General features: G+C 40.2%; 1 protein-coding gene across 1 annotated transcript; it reads right to left on the bottom strand.

Moving 5' to 3' along the window:
• Positions 1-8,402, bottom strand: HIST1H2BD (histone cluster 1, H2bd). Its single transcript, NM_001243656.1, is given in 2 exon segments — positions 1-394; positions 7,967-8,402. A coding segment is annotated over 1 exon segment (381 nt). The 5' UTR covers positions 8,357-8,402; the 3' UTR covers positions 1-394; positions 7,967-7,975.

The following is an 18,942-nucleotide window of genomic DNA, read 5'->3' as shown; positions in this document are numbered from 1 at the left end:
CTAATTATCCAAAGATTTTATTAACTGTACCATTTGATTTACAGATGTTTTGCCATTCTCTCATTCAGATTTCTCCCAACAAAGGTAGTCCAGAGTAAATAATGTATTCCCGGTAATTAGACCTGTAACCGAAGTAAATTCTATTTTCATAATTTAAATAAAAATAAAATGAAAAAGTTAAAACACCTGTTTAGGCTCTTCCAGTCAGGTAATGAATGATCTCCTTTTTGATAAATCAATGTGCAGTAAATCATGATAAGTGGGATTTGAGTGTGATAGACACAATGATCAATCATCTCGGGCAGATCAGTTGTCATACTTCATAACTTCTATACCAAATTCTCATTTTCAGTTACTGTTTGCATTCATTTCTTCTCTGCACTGGTATCTCCCCCTTGATGGAAGAAATGAAAAAGGTTTATATGTTAGGTGCCATTTTGCATTAATATTTGCTATACATAGAAGAAGGTTCTTTTTACATATGCTTGTATAATGTGCTATGAAGCATCTCTGGTCCAGTATTACCTACACTTTAGTCATTATTAGCATTTAACAGGAAACGACTCAAATCAGGCTTAATCAAGTGATATTCCTCAATAATATAATCTTTGTTCCAAATTCCACAACCACCCTTCTTGGGGTGGGATTCAAATCATTCAAAAGCTTATAATCTCTCTCTTTAGTTTTTGACCTGAAGAGAATTAGCTGGTCTGATTTTCATTTTAATTCAGTAACTAACAAAAATATAATAATGCCTAAGTGCTTACTAAATGTCTATAACTGTTTTAAGACCTTTACATAAATTATCTTAATCTTCAAAAAACTCTAAGTAGTGTATTATTATTATTCTCCTTATATAGATGAAGAAAGAGAGACCCAGAAAGGATGAATCACTCATTCAGTTGAACCGTTTCAACAACCAGCTCTGGCCTCCATCCCTGTTGTTATAGATGTATTGTATTTTAATTAATTAATTATGTCATTCTGCACATACTTAGAGAGCCTACTCTGCGTCTGGCATAGCCAAAATATTAGGGAGTCAGAAGTAAAAAAGACTAACTCTGCCCCAATGGAGCTTATAGGCTTGAGAAGAGGAAGGGGGGAGAAACAAGCAATAAACACATGTATATCAGATAGTACTAAGTATAGTGAAGAAGAATGAGTAAGGAAAGTTAAAAAATGGGATAGAGGAGTTCCCTTGTGGCACATTGGGTTAAGAACCTGTCATTGTCACAGCTGTGGTTCTGGTTAAACCTGTAGTGTGGGTTCAAGCCCTGGTCTTGGAACTTTTGCCTGCTACACACACAGCCAAAAAAAAAAAAAAAAAAAAAAAAAAAAAGATAAAGAGATAGCATTTTACAAGTGCTGGTTAGATAAAGTCTCTCAGATATGATCCCATTTTAATCAATCCACTCAACCAAAACCTTGAGAAATGTGGAGAATGTATCACTTATGCAATGATTACATACATTACACGTCACTTATGTAATGCTATTATAACTAGCTGAAATACCAATTACATGACAAAGTCAATCCATCTCTCCCCCCCCCATTCCTATCATAGTCTAATACAGGCTTGTCTTTAGTCTCTAAGCCCTTTCTCTTCCTTTTGTTTTAGTGTTTGTTATTCCATTCTTTTTTTCCCAGGCTAGGGGTCTAATCTGAGCTGTAGACACCAGCCTACACCAGAGCCACAGCAACACCAGATCCAAGCCACACATGCAAACTGCACCACAGCCCACGGCAATGCCGGATCCTTAATCCACTGAGCAAGGCCAGGGATCAAACCCACAACCTCATGGTTCTTAGTCGGATCCGTTAACCACTGAGCCACAACGGGTACTCCTGTTATTCCATTCTTTTTCTGAGTCCTCCTCAATTTCTCCCACTTTTCTTCTTTTCCCCATGCTCCTCCTCCTTCTTTCCTAGAAAAATAGCCATGCATTGGCTGTCATATTTATGTTTTTTTTTTTCCTTTTTGCTTTTAAGGCCTGCACCTGCAGCATATGGAAGTTCTCGGGCTGGGGGTCGAATCAGAGCTACAGCTGCTGGCCTATGCCACAGCCACAGCCACAGCGACAGCCACAACAGATCCAAGCATACTCTGTAAACTACACCACAGCTCAAAGTAATTCCGGGTCCTTAACCCACTGAGCGAGGCCAGGGATTGAACCCGAGTCCTCATGGATTCTAGTCAGGTTCATTATTGCTGAGCCACCGCGGGAACTCCCTATATTGTTTTTTATTTATGAAATATAGATTAACATTCATTGTTAGCTTTTAAACAAAATTTCAATGCATAACTCCTTTACTTTTGTACAATTCCTGTTCCCTGTGCATGGTGGCAAATTTCATGGTTTACGAAAGGAAATACCACTCAAAGTGCCATTCTTCATTCAAAGGAAGGGAGCCTTTTCTTCTATTTAGCATTCAATGCCCAAGGCACAACATGAAGTTCAAGAACTCTAAACTTTTTCCAGAGGTGACCTCTATCTCTCCTAGGTCTTCTTTTCTCACAGTTACGGTTTGGAATGCAGTTGGGACTATAAATCAAGGAGGCCACTACTGCAGTTTTTTATCTGAATAAAATACAAAAAATAAGTCTTCTCTAAGAAATCTCCTTATAATTTCTGTGTTCCCAGGTAATCTAAATATCCAAAACTGTGGGACAGAACAATCATAAAAGCACATAGTCGTAGAACTCCAGTTATAGTCAATGATAGATATCTAATTCAAAATTGTAAAAAATATAGTTTTTCCTATGACTATGTGCAAAATTAATCTTATCCAAAGAGGTGTGGCCTTTGCCCTTTGCTGGAAGGTGATCTGCAGGCCTGTGGAATGTCCTGCATGATAAGAATATCTTTGTTTACCAGGAGGCCTTGAGCTACAATGGACAGTCTAATAGGATCATTTATGCTGGGGGTTTTGGGCCAGGCCATTATCTGCACTACCTCCAGATGAACTGGATACTAAAGATCAGCTCCTCAGGCAGTCATGCATAGGTGATAAAGCCCTAATAAATAAAAGTCTGCACACCAAGGCTTGGGTGAATTTCCCTAGTTGGCAATACATACTGTGCTGTCACACTGATGCAGGAAGGTGTTAACACTCCATGACTCCACTGTGAAAGGACTACTGGAAGCTCAGAGTTTGGAACACTCCTAGACTCAGCTCCATGCATCTCTTCCCTTTGCTGATTTGGCTTTGTGTCTTTTTGCTATAATAAACCCTAGCCTTGACTATAATAGCTTTTAGTGAGTTCTGTGAGTCTTTCAAATAAATGATCTAATCTGAGGGTGGTTTTGGAGAGGCCTCTAGTCCTGCAGTTGGTGTCAGCTGTGAATGCAGTCTTATGGACAATTACTTAGCTTTGCACTATGTCACCCAGGTATTAATCTTACTCTATTTTTATTACTCAAAAATTGGGATGAATTTTTTTTTTTCCCGTATTTTAATGGTTTTGGTAGTTCCCACATGAGCCCAGGTCTATTCACCTGCTTGCAGATTTCCAAAGAGTAATAAATAATAAACACTTGTTTGGGCTTTAGTGAAAGATAAAGGGAAATGAAAGCAGTTAACTGTAAGTGTGTGTGTGTGTGTGTGTGTGTGTGTGTGTGCGCGCGCGCGCGCGCTTTTTAGGACCTCACCCATTGCATGTGGAGGTTCCCAGGCTAGGGGTCAAATCAGAGCTGCAGCTGCTGTGCTATGCCACAGACCTGATCTGAGCCATGTCTGCAACCTACAGCTCATGGCAACACCAGATCCTTAACCCACTGCATGAGGCCGGGATTGAACCCGCATCCTCATGGATGCTAGTCAGATTCGTTACCACTGAGCCACAGTGGGAACTCCACTGTAAGCTTTCTTGATGATCTTCCAAAACTGAGGGCTCCTGGAGGTCAAGGACCTTTCTCTTTGTATCCCCAGTGTCTGTGTGAGTGACTAGCCCAGAGATATTCAATGACTATCTCTTAAATAAATTGATTTATAAATAAATACTCTATTAATAAATAAAAGAGTATTTATAATAAATACTAATAAATACCAAAAAACCCCCTATTGCCATGGTACAATTTATTATGGCATTTGAACACACATCAAGAATCCTCATAAATCTTAATGATGGAATCTGATGAAGGTAAACTCAAAACAGAAAATCACAAAATGATTTCATGTGTGACTAGTAGAGATTAAAAAAAAAAATCCATGCAATATATTAAACCTTATCCAGCCATTGTTTAAGGTAATAATAAACATGACCAAATAACATTTGGCCTAGGATTGGAAGTACGAATTAACATGTAAGAATTTACATATACTTCATTGTAACAAGTTAAAGGAGAAAAAGATAAGCTTTCATCAGAGGCCCCAAATTGGTAAATCATTCTTAATAAAAACATTTAACATAGAATTAAAAGGAAACGACATCACACAATAAAGACTACGCACACACACACAAAGTGTTATTATAAATCATGAACTATCAAAGCTATTTGCACATAAAAGAGGAAAAAGATGGTGACACCTACTATCAGGTCTAATACGGAACAGTCTGTGATTTTATCTGACATAATAACATGATAAAAGAGGTTAAGAAAAATAGTTATTGCTGAGGATATCAAACTTTTTTATTTGCTAATGATCGTGTAATATGCAATGAAAATCATGGCAGCCCATTAAATATTGATTAGCATTAATAGAATTTAGTAATTAGCTAGATACAAAAAACATGTAAATAATCACTCAGTTATCTTCACTCCCACCCCCCCACCCCACCCCCGCCAATTTCATAGTGCTTCAGCCTGATACGATGTGTTCACATAGATTAGAAGTTACAACCACATGAAAAGCAGCATTACCTTTGTTGTAAGGACATATAGGGCTAGGTTCAGTGTTACACAGTAACCCCTTATGTTGTATCATTTTTCACTCATTTATTTCTTTTCTTTTCTGTTTTTTAGGGCTGCACCTGTGGCATATGGAAGTTCCCAGGCTAGGGGTTGAATCGGAGCTGCAGCTACAGCTGCCGGCGTACACCACAGCCACAGCAACTTGGGATCCAAGCTGTGTATGTGACCTACACTGCAGCTCACAGCAACACAGGATCCCATTGTGCCAAGTCAGGAATCAAACCCACATCCTTATGGATACGACTCAGATTCATTTCCACTGTACCACAACAGGAACTTCCTCATTTATTTCTAATTATATTTTTCACTCATTTATTTCAAATTATATGAAATAATCCATTAATTCTAAGAAGTTATCAGCCACAATCTTTAAATCTCACCTTTACATCATTTTCAGTTTGTCCTGTTACTATGACTAGATGCATGCCAGAAAATTTTATTAACTCCAGGTCCTTTTTTTTTTTTTTTTTTTTTTTTTTGCACAGGTGGGAGGCATGTGGAAAATCCTGGGCCAGGGAGTGAACCCGCACCACAGCAGTGACTAGAACTGCTGCTGCAATAATGCTGGATCCTTAACCTGCTAGGCCACAAGATTACTCCAATTCCAGATATCTTAAATTCACTTATACATTCTTCTCTCTGAATTTTGGATAAAAAATGATATATGTAATTAATTAATTATAATGGAATCAAAATAAAAAACTTACTGGGTGATTTTAATTAATTACATATATCATGTTATAGAATAATATTTGTCTTCTATACTCATATATAGAAAACAAAAATTCTAGAAATAAATGTATCTATATTTCTAGAATTTTTTTCAAATCTGTGTGATTATTCTTTGTAGTCTTACATATTTTACAGTTTTTTTAAAGATATTAAATTTAGTCACTTGAAATCTATTATCTGTTAATTCGTGCTTTTTTTTGCATTGTCTATTGCTCTTGTTCCTGTTGTCTTGTTTCATGGTATGTTTGGTTAATTTTGGTTGTGTAGCTGCTCATTCATTTTCTTGGATATTTATCTACGGAGATTTATTGGGGCCTAGAAGGAAGTTTATTCTTCCAGGGAGGATTTGCATTTGCTTTTATCAGGTGCTCAAGGGCATCAAACCAGTTTGGAATATCCCTAAAATAAATTCCCACCCTGGTTGTTTTTTTCTTTTGTCTTTTTGCCTTTTCTAGGGCTGCTTCTGCAGCATATGGAGATTCCCAGGCTAGGGGTCTAATCAGAACTGTAGCCATCGGCCTACACCACAGCCACAGCAACAAGGATCTGAGTCGTGTCTGTGACCTACACCACAGCTCACGGCAACGCCGGATCCTTAACCCACTGAGCAAGGCCAGGGATTGAACCCGAAACCTCATAGTTCCTAGTTGGATTCTTTAACCACTGCGCCACAGTAGGAACTCTGCACCCTGGGTGTTTTGAATCCTCGCAGTATTAATGATGAAATGAGTAAGAGCGAAGGCTGGCTTATAGTCCAAATTCTCAGCAGTAGCATCCGCTTGCCAGGCAACAAGGCTCAGGGCCAACTTTGCAATCATCAATGATGAGTTGTATGTGTGCATGTTTATTACTAGTTTATTCTGGTCTGGTGTCTCAGCTTCACTGGAAAAGAGTTCTTATCAGGCTCCCCACCAGGGCCAGTCTTCACATAACACCATAAAAAACACAGCTTAGGTTTGGGTGACGCCAGCTGAGGCGCTTGTGGTTTCAACATGGACCAAACCCCTGGGTCTGAGAGTTCCTTACTTTTGTAGTGGCTCTTTGTTGTTTTTATAATTTTAAAAAATACGTTTCTAAATTTTAATTGTCCATCCAAGTACCCAGATTGCCTTATTATGGAAAATCTATCCCCATGATCCATGAATCTCTCTGTTTGGGAGATGTGAGAACCCTAGAGTTTCTAAATTCATTCTTCTCTCAGCCTACAATACCACTGCCTACCATTGAGATTTTCCATCTCAATCAGCACTTCACTCCCAGTCCAGCCTCATCTACTTTGCAATTTTCTTGGCCACCTCTGATTATCGATTCCTTTCCTTCCTGCCACAGGCTCCCCCGCCCCCACTTCCTTTCAGAGGTTTTATCTTCCCCAGCAATGAAAACACTTAAGGCTATCCGACTTAGTGCAGCAAAAGCCAACTGCTGCCAGAAGGGGCTGCCTGCCCTTCCCTTTCTACTTCCTCTCTACCCTTGATGCTCGGGGACATTCGGTAAAGCGGTAAGGGTGCTGAAAAGGGGGCTTAAGCCCTGATTCCGACACATTAACCGATTGAGAGTTTGGGCTTCTCTCTTTTGACCCAGAGAATATTAAAGCTGAATGCTGCCCCGCCCCCAGGACTAAGAATTAATTAGGACTTTCTGGGAAAGAAGATAGAGTAGCTGAGAGGATTTCAAGGGATTTCAAAGACGGCTTCCCTTTCCTTTTCCCTTCCGTCGGATCCTTTAGGATAGTTTGGGCTTCTCCTTTACCTCCCCTGCCGCTGCTCAGAACCTCAAGCAGAACTGCACCAATTACAAAGCAAGCAAACCAGTAAAGCCTTTGCAATATATCTGTGAAAACTCACATTGTCTTCAGCCTTTTTTCAGATATGTCTACATGGCTTGAAAAAGAAAAAAGAAAAATAGAATAGAAAAAGTGCAGAATGAAGTTGTCAGAGCATGCTGTTTCCTGCTCTGGGTAATCTGTCATCCGCAAGTTCTGGAACAACGCCAGGATCAACTTGGAGACCTACACACGGAAAGGAAAGGTGTACCCTTGAAATGGCATTTTGAGTGCAAACTAACATTTAGTTAGGTGACATTAAATAATTCATCGGTACTTGCCCACAGTGAACCCGCAACCTATGGCACATAGTTATTGCGTAGGTTCTTCATAAGTATTTCCTAAGTAGCTGTTATTGGAGCACTAAAGCATGGCAACGAAACTTTAAATTTGGGGGAACTCAAAAAGTAGTCTTTGGAATTAAACAATTACAACTCATTTGCTGAGAGCATGCGTGGCTCTTAAAAGAGCCTTTGGGGTTAACAGTAAAGATGCTTACTTGGCAAATTTATTTGGAGCTGGTGTACTTGGTGACGGCCTTAGTGCCCTCGGACACGGCGTGCTTGGCCAGCTCCCCGGGCAGCAGCAGCCGCACGGCCGTCTGGATCTCCCGGGACGTGATGGTCGAGCGCTTGTTGTAATGCGCCAGCCGCGAGGCCTCACCCGCGATGCGCTCGAAGATGTCGTTGACAAAGGAGTTCATGATGCCCATGGCTTTGGACGAGATGCCAGTGTCCGGGTGGACCTGCTTCAGCACCTTGTACACGTACACGGAGTAGCTCTCCTTGCGGCTGCGCTTGCGCTTCTTGCCATCCTTCTTCTGCGCCTTAGTCACCGCTTTCTTGGACCCCTTCTTCGGGGCGGGAGCAGATTTGGTGGGTTCAGGCATAGCAGCGTTAAAAGTTAGAACTGCAAGGCTAACACCTGGGAAAATAGTCAGTCAGGGTGAGGCCACATTTATTTATAGATGCGGTATTCAAATGAGGTTAGTAAGGTTTCGCTCACGATTGGATTAATTTTATTGTGGCGTCACAAACACGAATGTAAATGAAACTTGCAGGTCTACGTTTCCATTGGCTGTTAACTTACTTTGCTTCGACCCAATCAGAGGGCTTGGACTAGGCTACTCACAGCTAGTATAAATAGTTTTTTCAAGTAGTTGCACTCTGTATTTCACCGCTAAGAGAAGGCTGCTTAGCCTAGAACGGGTTAGTTTTAATAACTCGGTGCATTGGGTTTGCACGCAACTAGCAGCCATCTAAGTGTCCTGCTGATGAAGTTGGTGGGCAAACGCCTTATCCTGCGCCTGGGACAGCTAATAATTTGCAGCCACCACATACATCAACTTGAAGGTGAGCTGGGTCACCTTCAAGTTCACGTTCGTTAACCTTAACATTTGTGCAATGGATACTTAGAAGATAGCGCTAGGGCAACACGAACGGAATCAGTCCTGACTCCCAAACGTGTGCAAGATGTGGGCCTTCTACCCAACCAAACTCGGGACAGACAAAATACCCGGCCCGCTACACCTCCCACAGGTTTTAAATGAATCGCTATGAAGACCCACCTCCCGTCCCCGGAGGCCCGCCCTTTAACTCGCAGCCTTTTCCTCCCAGCCACGCCCCCTTAAGAGTGTGCAACAGCTCTTTTCCGGAGATCTGTGGGTGGCTCTGAAAAGAGCCTTTGGGTTGTGTAGAGCTTGTAAGCCGTTGGCCAAAGGGACTTCCTATTTCTTCTTGGCTGCCGCCTTCTTTGGCTTGGCTGCCTTGGGCTTGGCGGTCTTTGGTTTAGCCGCCTTAGGTTTCACCGCTTTGGCCTTCGCTGGGCTCTTGGGCGCCTTCTTAGGCTTGGCGGCTCTCGCTTTTTTGGGGCTCTTTGCTTTTTTGGCTCCTGCAGCCGCGGCAGGCTTCTTCGCCTTCTTTGGAGTCTTTTTGGCGCTCTTCTTCGGGGTGGCCGTCCCCGTCGCCTTCTTGGGCTTCTTAGCCGCTCCCGCGGGCTTTTTGGGCTTAGCCGCGCCCGTTTTCTTGGCTTTGGGTTTCGCTTCCCCGGTGGCCGCCTTCTTGTTGAGCTTGAAAGAGCCGGAGGCGCCAGTGCCCTTGGTTTGCACCAGGGTGCCCTTGCTCACCAAACTCTTCAGACCCAACTTGATACGGCTGTTGTTCTTCTCCACATCGTAGCCAGCGGCCGCCAGCGCCTTTTTGAGCGCAGCCAAGGACACGCCGCTGCGCTCCTTGGAGGCGGCGACAGCCTTAGTGATGAGCTCGGACACGGGAGGTCCAGACGCCTTGCGCTTCGCAGCACCTGCAGACTTGCGGGCCTTCTTTTTCACTGGCGTCTTCTCCGCAGGGGCCGGAGCAGCCGGCGCGGCAGGCGCAGTCTCGGACATGTTGAAGGCGGGCGTGGGAGAGCAATTCGAGCCGGAAACAGAGGCACTGGCCGGGACTCGGGCCGCGCCGCTGCGCCCGCCCGTTTATATAGGGCGGAGCTGCGCCGTGATTGGTGCGCTGTCCAGCCCGCCTCGCTGGCAGCCGCAGAGTGTCCTCTCGGATCCCGAGTTGTGTTTGTTACACCTCAAAAAATGCCAAAAATATCAAAATTCTCTCGACCGAATTGCCCAATTTTTCTCAGAAAATGATCCCCGAAGCCTCAGGCTTCACGCAAGTCTCAAATTATGAGGAAAGCACAAAACCTTATGCCAAAACCCAGCAATATTTCCCACCGTGCTCGTCAAATTTCAACTCAGAGAAACAAAACTTTCTATTTTCTTCGTAAATTATAAACTGATCTTTAACTGTGGAGTTTTTTGACCTCTCAAGTATGATTCTCCAAGTGGTTAGCTTCTTATATGTCCAAAAACCATGTCACTGGCATTAAGATTTTTATTATAAATCTGCGCTTAAGTGAGGGAAGTAACACAGGCTCCTCGGAGAGTCCTGCCTATTGAGCCGAGGGCATTTGAGTTCATCAAACTGGTTTAGTTTAATGTTAAACAAATTATTGCTCATATGGAGTTAAATTTTGGACCCCTGGGACATCAACCTATGCAGCCATGGTTTTATTTCTATCTGCTGCATCTGGGTTTTTAAACAATTACTTAGGATAATTCTTTTCCTTTCTGCTCCCAAGGGTTGGGGGCGGGGCTGTTGCTTCTCTTCCTCTGGACAACTGCTCATGTGTTTAGATACCTTGAATTCAGGATATTTGGAAAGAAAAGGGAGTCCAAAACATAGTCAGGGTACACAGGTAGAAAAGGAGTAACTTTCAAATAACACGCAGTTATCCATATAGTCACTGGAAGTGGAGGTGCACTTTGAAGAATTTGTCTGCAGTCTGGCTGAGTTCTTTTGGCGGATGCTTCAGGATCAAGCCATAATATACTTATTAGAATTGATATCCAAGCATAGATCCTAACAGCAACTAAATGGGAAGTGTAGGTTACAACATGTCTATTCCCAATACTGGAGAAACTCAGACCCTGTTGTCACTGAATAGCTAATGAATGACTAGTCCACACAGCAAACATGGCTTCAGTCTCGGAGATTATTGTCCTGTGCTTCCCAGAGTTCAATAAAAAAGGAAAACAAGTTACATATAGGATTGAATGACAAGTTCAGATTTCCATCTTGGAAGCAGAGCTTTTAGGCACCATCCAAGTTAAGTTCTTGTCCTCTGAAGACATCCTTTCAAGATCACTAAAAAAGTGGTTTTTTTAGGTAGTACTTGTTGGGAATTAACAGAGTGCATGTTGGCAATACAAATCCAGCAAAAGGAATTATTCCTGAAAAATGGTCTGGACGGAATTGTCTTTAAAAATTGTAAGCCAGATATTTGAAAAGGTTGAAAATTTGGCCAGTGTTATAAGGTTATAATATATAATTCTGTGGGTGTGCCTGGTTGTAACAGGTCACTGGACATCGTATGAATATTTAGTTCCATTGCCCCCAATTTTCTCCACACACAACGGATTCTACTATTGAAATAGGAGAGAATACAGATTTTTGGCAGAACACTAATGAAATGTTTCAAAACAATCTTTTTAAATTAATGTTGAATCTGGTATAAAAGACATGTAAATTATCAATATTTTTAAAGCCTTAATGTGTAAACATTTGCAGTGTAATTCGTGCATGCTAGTGAAAAGTAAATATGCCCTTTGTTATATATTAAAATATAAAGGGAGAGGATTAAGTTCTAAAACAGACCTATTGATGGTTACTAGGGAAATCGACTTTATGGGTATTTGAGCCCAGAGCTGTGGAGTTATACTCCATTTCAAGACAAGCAAAACCACTCCCCTAAATAGTTGAAATTTGCATAACACACTGAAGTTTTCATTCAAATGCCAAACTTTATTCTATGTAGCCTTTACCACTTTTGACTTGGAGGTACTTAAAGTTCTTTAAATTCTGTGATTGTTTAACTCACCTATGTTCATCTCTTATAGTGCAGTGTCTTTTCTGTAAATCAAACTATTTGGTAGACTTAAAGAAAACATTGAGGATCTGCCACTCTTACCTCAAGCATTCATTTGAAATAAAAGTCACATCAAAATGCTCCATTTTCCTATTGTTCTGTCAGTTATATCAGAACTACCTAGGATGTTTATATGAGTGTTTATGTGTGTGTGTTGTACATGTGTTTTAAATATAGCTTCCAAAGTCTTGCCCCAGGTAATTCTGAACTGGTAGCTTTAGCTGGTCTCACGATCTGAATATTTAACCAGTTCCTTAGGTTCCCCTGATGCCCAGCCCAGTCTGAGAGCCACTGCCATTCCTTCTTGGAAGTAACTAACAGTTCAAAAGAGTTTCCTGTCACGTGAGTGTTCCCATGGATTTCTGACTTGCCTATGACACCTTTGAACAGAGGTCCATGCTGGATATAACCACAGGTTGGGAGCTATCTAATCTTGACTTTCTTGGATTCACACCTGACTGGACACTAGTGTGGGCTGGAGAAGGAGGAAAGAGAATAATTATAAAGGTTCCTCTGCTTTATCTTTCATTACGGAGGGTGGATTGGACCTTGGTTGCCTGGGGACACCCGGAATTCCCTAGTACAGCATCCCTATTTCTTGCCCCATTTTTGTCATTCTTAATAAAAATTACCCTTTCCATGTACTGGCTGCTGTACTACATGCATTTTAACTTAGTCAATAAGTATGATTTAGCTATCTTCTTATCTTGCTATAGAGAGTACCCCATATTACATAGGAGGGAATAGGCTTACACTCATTAAGGAATTTTCCTGAGGAGACTGTGATAAGAGGTGCATCCAAGATTCCAGCTCACATTTGCTTGACTTCAAAGCATGTGCTTGTAATAAAGTGTTTTTCAGGCTGCAGGTCTGAACAATCATTAAAAGTTGTGAAGTCAATTTTGTAGCACAAGGTTAAAATGTTTCCTTTTTAATGAACTAGAATAGAATATAAAATATCAGAGCCCAGTGCTTGTAGTTTCAGTTAGGGACACAGCTTTTTGACTATGCTGTGTGCCCTGGAGTAAAATGTACTTTTTTAGAGTAGGCGCTCATGGCTAGAGTGGGAGGAGACGTCTTTGTGCAGTTTTTTGAACTTTTATAACCATGAAATATTCTCAAGTGTATTCATCTCTAATGAGCTAAAAAGTAACTCGTTTTATTGACTTTTTTAAGCCTCTAAGAGACACTGAGTCATAAAAATTGGGGAGCAATCTGGAGCATTTCCATTTTGAACACAATAGCAACACTTCTAAGGAAAATGACGTGGTTTGTAAAAAAGCTACAAGGAAAGAGAGTTTTCTACTTGGTTCCTTTTACTTCAAAATTTTGGTGCTCCACCGCTTGATTCTGGACTTTTCTATTTCAATAAGTTACTATGATTACATTGTTGAAGACAGAGTTTGGGGAAGGGGAGATTTTTGCATTAGCCCCTGCCTTTGAAAGGCACTCTATCTTGGGTATAAAGCATTGCTGGAATTTTTTTTTCGTACAATGGGCTATATGTTATTTTAGAAATTGTTATTCTTTTTATTTAATTCCAGAAATAAAACTGTGGTGTGTATACCTAAAGTTATTCATTGCAGCATTGTTTGGAACTGTAAAATACTGGAAAGGACTTTAATATCCACATATAAAAGAGCTTGAATAAACTTGAACAATTGAGTAACATGCAGCTACAAAAATGAATAAGGAAGGTCTCTATAGGCTAATAAGGAATGAATTCCGTGATAAAGGACAGTGAAAGAGCCAGATGCAAAAGAGTATCTAAAGTATGATACCCTCTGTAAGAGAAAGATCGGGATATAAGAAAGCACTTTCTTTTTTTTTTTTGCTCATTTGTGCAAAAGATATGCAGAAGGAATAAACCAAAAATGAAGGAGATTTGCTATCAGCGGGGGGTAGGGTAGAAAGGAGTGGAAATAAGGGAAGAATGGGCGTCACTAGAGTCAAAGGAAAGAGGAGGGAGTGCGAGATTTCCGAGGATGTGTATTTGTGTAACTCTGACTCTTACATCTATAGTCATTTTCATATACCAGCAAAATAAACACACTATTAAAAGCAATCAGGATAGGGGAAATCAAAATGGAATACAACCAGAAACAAATGAGATTAACTATATTAAATTAATAATATAATAACACTAAGGGGATTGAGGAAGATAAAAGTCAATTTAAGTAACTGTAGAAAACACTATCTGGATGGGATATTATAAGGTTAAGGACAACAGTAACTATACAAAAATGTTTTAGGCTAATTAAAGTGTTTCTCTAAGGGATATGGGTTAACAATTCTGAAACTAGCTATGCGCCTACAAAAATTGAACTAAGAAGTAAACACGATGTAAAGAATGAGATCCAGTGTTCTCACTAGCGGAAAAAGACGTATTTGGCTAGAACAAACCTTGCAGTTCTGAGTTAGAATCAGAAGTACTAATATAAACTCATATTTTAAAATATATCTACAGTTTTATAGATAAGGAAACAGATGTGTGCATGGGTTAATCGATATATGCTACTCTAGTAGCAATTAACACACCTGGCACATGTGTGTGTGCGTGTGTGTTGTGTGTATGTGTTTCTTCCACACCTGCAGCCTGCAGAGGGAAGATTTTGGTACAGGGATTGAATGCATATCACAGCAATAACAGGAGCCATAGGGGTGATAACACCAGATTCTTAACCTGCTGAGCCATCAGGGAACTCCCACAATTTTTGTTTTTTAAGCATTATCCTCCAATCAAAGGAACAAGCTCCTTGGAGAAGTGATTGACTCGAAGGCTGGAGTATCAGAATTACAGGGTGATGCTGGAATATCTTGTAGGGTGAGGAAAAAAAGATGCTAGAAACAAAATGAAAATTTGTTGAAAAATCATACAAGCCTGGCTCAAGAGCTACTATTGGCGAAAGCTGTACCCATTTGAGCAATAAAATAAAAATTGATAATTTGAATTTTATCTCATAAAGTATATATTCATAAATAAATACATACATTCATAAGAAAAAAACTCTTCCCTGATGCAGATAAAATCCACTGGTGGATATTGAAATTGCTGAATGTAATTTTAAGAAAAATTGGGTTTCGCGTAGTCTCAAAGCATCTTCCCCAGGATGTCTCTTTACTACAGAAAGGTAAGACGTTTAGAGTGGAGAAAATTAGCTAAGTGAGCAAAGTAAACCTCACAAATAGTAAGACTCTCAACGTCATGAACTCCTTACATTGAGAAAGACACTTCATCATTTTTGTGATCTCTCCTGGCAAAATGAATAAAGTCACTCCAGTGATGAGAAAGCATCAGACAAATGCAAGTCAAGGAATATTTTTAAAAAATTACTGATCAATGCTCTTCAAAAGGTGAAGATCATGAAGGGAAAGGACAGATTAATGAAATATCATAGACTGGAAGAGACTACAGGAATACGTAAAGTGAATTCAGTGTGGGATCCTGAATTAGATCTGGGAACAGAGAAAGGACTTGGAGAAAACGTTTGTGAAATTTGAATAAAGTCTAAAATTTAGTTAAACATCATACTAGTGTTCACTTCCTCTTCTCTACAGCTGACAGTGGTTATGTAAGACTCCGACATTAGGGGAAGCTAGTTGAGGGTTCTAAGGACACTTTTTAGATTACTTTTGAAACTTTCCTATAAATCAAAAATTAGTTCAAAATAAAAATTTTCATAAAAAAGTTTCTCTTTATATCTCACTATGTTAACAACAGTTTTCATAGAAGGGGGAAATATACCTAAATGTGACATAGATTTGCCAGAGTGGTAGAAATGTAGATGATTTTTATACCTTTTTTTTTTTTTGACTATAGTTGATTTGATTTTTATTCTCATGCCCAAACATTAAATTTTTTTGTTTTATTTTTTGTTTTTTAAGGCTGCATCTGTGGTGTATGGAGGTTCCCAGGCTAGGGGTCGAATCGATGCTGCAGCTGCCGGGCAATGCCACAGCCACAGCAATGACAGATCTGAGCTGTGTCTGTGACTGACACCACGACTTACACAACTCCAGATCCTTAACCCACTGAGCAAGGCCAGGGATTGAACCCATATCCTCATGGATCCTAGATGGGTTTGTTAACCCGACCACGAATGGAACTCCCAAACATTAATGTTTTTTCAAAGTTTCTGCCATAAGCACTGATTTTTTCATAATTAGCAAACATGTTTCTCTTTAAAATACGATAAAGCTTATTTTAAAAAAAAGGGGTGCTGAGTTTCTCAGACATCTAGATACAATCTATTCCCTCCTTCTACTCTTTATCTGAACTTTCACTGAAATTATATTCTTGTTTTTGTATTTATAGATTTTTCACTTATATATGAATCAATAAACATTGTGGTTTAGTCTGTTCTATTTTGAAATGTATATATGTGAAATTAGTGTTTTCAATTTTTGTCTTGCTTTTGTCCTCTGAACAAGATCCATTCCTCTGTATTATATTGATGCAGAGAGCTCTAGTTTGTTGATTTATACTGCAGTTTAATATTCCATTTATAAGTATGGCCCAGTGTATCCACTTATGTTGTCTACCACTCATAGACAGGCTCATCCATGGTATGGAAAATTTAATTTCCCAAAAATGGTCACAACAATGTTCCTGACCCACATTTCCTTCTCCAATATGTCTTGTCATTCCCCATCAAATTGAATTTGGGTCCCACTGACTCTGAGTGACCTTGTGACAGCTTGCACCAATACAGTGTGGAGGCAGAGAAGCTGTGCTTCTTTCAAGGTCAAGTCTTAAAAAGCAATGCAGGTGTTCCAGTTGTGGCTCAGCGGTGGTAACACAACACATAACCATGAGGATGTGGGTTCGATCCCTGGCCTTGCTCCGTAGATTAAGGATCTGGTGCTGCTGTGAGCTGTGATGTAGGTCCTAGACACAGCCTGGATCCTGAGTGGCTGTGGGTGTGGTGTAGGCCAGCAGTTGCAGCTCTGATTAGAAAACAATGCAACTTTTGCCGCATATGCTAGAACTGAGACTTTGAGATAGATAGACTGTCTATCTCATAGACATTTCTATCATTCTGAAGCCACCGTGTTGTGAGAAAGCCAAGCTGCCTATAGAGATCGTGTCTGCATTCAGCCTTTGAGCAGAAATGTGAGAGAAGGAGTCTCCAGCGGATTCTAGCTTCCAGTAGTCAAGCCTTTTCAACTGAAGTCCAAAACATCACAACATAGAGACAAGCCAACTCTGCTCTGCTCTACCTGAAATTCTGATTCAAAGAATCTAAAGGTATCATAAAATGGTTGTTGTTTTAAGCCACTGAGTTTTGTGTGCTTTGGAGCCTAAACAGTAATGGTTTTGGTTTATTGTCAAACTGAAATTAGCTGGTTTATTTATTAGCGGTCAGTTATTTATGTACTTTTGGCCAGGGACTGAATCCAATCCTCAGCTGTGACTTCTGCCACAGTTGTGGCAACACTGGATCCTTTAACCCACTGTGCTGGGTAGGGGATCGAACCCCCACATCGGCAAGGACCTGAACCTCGACAGCTGAATTCTTAACCCACTGTACCAGGGTGGGAACTCCTGTTTTGTTAAGAACTCTTTTGTTACTATTTCCTACATTAATTTTTTTTTTTTTTTTTTTTTTTTTTTTTTTTTACTTTTGAGGGCCACACCCGAGGCATGTGGAGTTTCCCAGGCTAGGGGTCTAATCGCTAGTGGGAGCCACAGCTGCTGGTCTATGCCACAGCCGTAGCCACATCAGATCCGAGCCATGTCTGTGACCTACACTACACCTTATGGCAATGCCAGACGCTTAACCCACTGCGGGGGGGGGGGGGGGCAGGGATCAAACCGCAACCTCATGGTTACTAGTAGTCGGATTCGTTTCTGCTGCGCCACAAGGGAAACTCCAAAAAAAAGCCCAACCAACATTGTAAATCAGCTATACTTCAATAAAATTTTAAAAATGAAAAAGAGAAAAATATTTTACATTGTACACTCATACCCACATACACTCCTGCATCCCTCAAGTGAAGCAAAATTTGAGGAACTAATCATCATTTCTTTTAAACACTATTTGCTCTGCTATTTCTTCTTCTCTTCTCTTCCTTTCTCATCTCTTTACTCTCTATTTAATTTCACTAAAGCTGTTCACAACCAAATAAATTGGTTTCATAAATGATAGGTCTCAATCAGCACATTGAAGGAACAGTGTCCTGGGCTGTAGCTTAATCTCTTCACTTTATATTTCACGTAGTATGTATAAAAATTTTATATCACATATTTTAAACTATACATAAACCCACACATATTTTAAGCTTTACACACAGAGTTAGGAGTTCATGTTTTGGATCAGCAGGTTAAGAACCTGACACAGTGTCCGTGAGGATATGGTTTAATCCCTAGCCTGGCTCAGTGGGTTAAGGATCCCGCATTGCTGTGACCTGTTGGTAGATCACAGATGTGGTTCAATCTGATGTTTCTGTAGCTGTGGCATATTTTACATCATAAGTCAGCAGCTGTAGCTCTGATTCAACCCATAGCCCGGGAACTTCCATATACCACAAGTACAGGCGTTAACAAAAAAAAAAAAAAAAAAAAAAAAAAAAAGGAAAAAAAGAAAAAGAAAAAAGAGAGAGAAGAAAATATAAACTCAGAGTTAAATCATGTTACATTGGCCTGAGGCTAAAGAGATCAATAAGACCCAAACCAAAAATGTGAAAAGAGTAAATCTAATAAATGATTCTAAACGTAATTTGGATGTTGAAGCATATAGAGACCCTAAGAACCCATTAGTGTTTTAAAATGAAAGCCTGAGAGAAGTTAGTGCCTTGTCTTCTGGGCTGCCAGGAAGACAATACTATGAAATCTGGCAGTAAGAAGGGACATTGCAGAACGTGCAGCTGGAGAGTCGTTTGGATCTGGGGATGAGGTGTGGATTGGATATTCTTTCTTGGCCCGGAAGAGCTTAACAATATAAAACATATATATATATATATATATATATATATATATATATATATATAACACATCTTTTT

Source organism: Sus scrofa, chromosome 7, assembly GCF_000003025.6.
Source record: "Sus scrofa isolate TJ Tabasco breed Duroc chromosome 7, Sscrofa11.1, whole genome shotgun sequence".
NCBI lineage: Eukaryota > Metazoa > Chordata > Mammalia > Artiodactyla > Suidae > Sus > Sus scrofa.
Note: the sequence above shows the minus strand (reverse complement) of the source record. Positions and strands in the feature narration are given on the sequence as shown.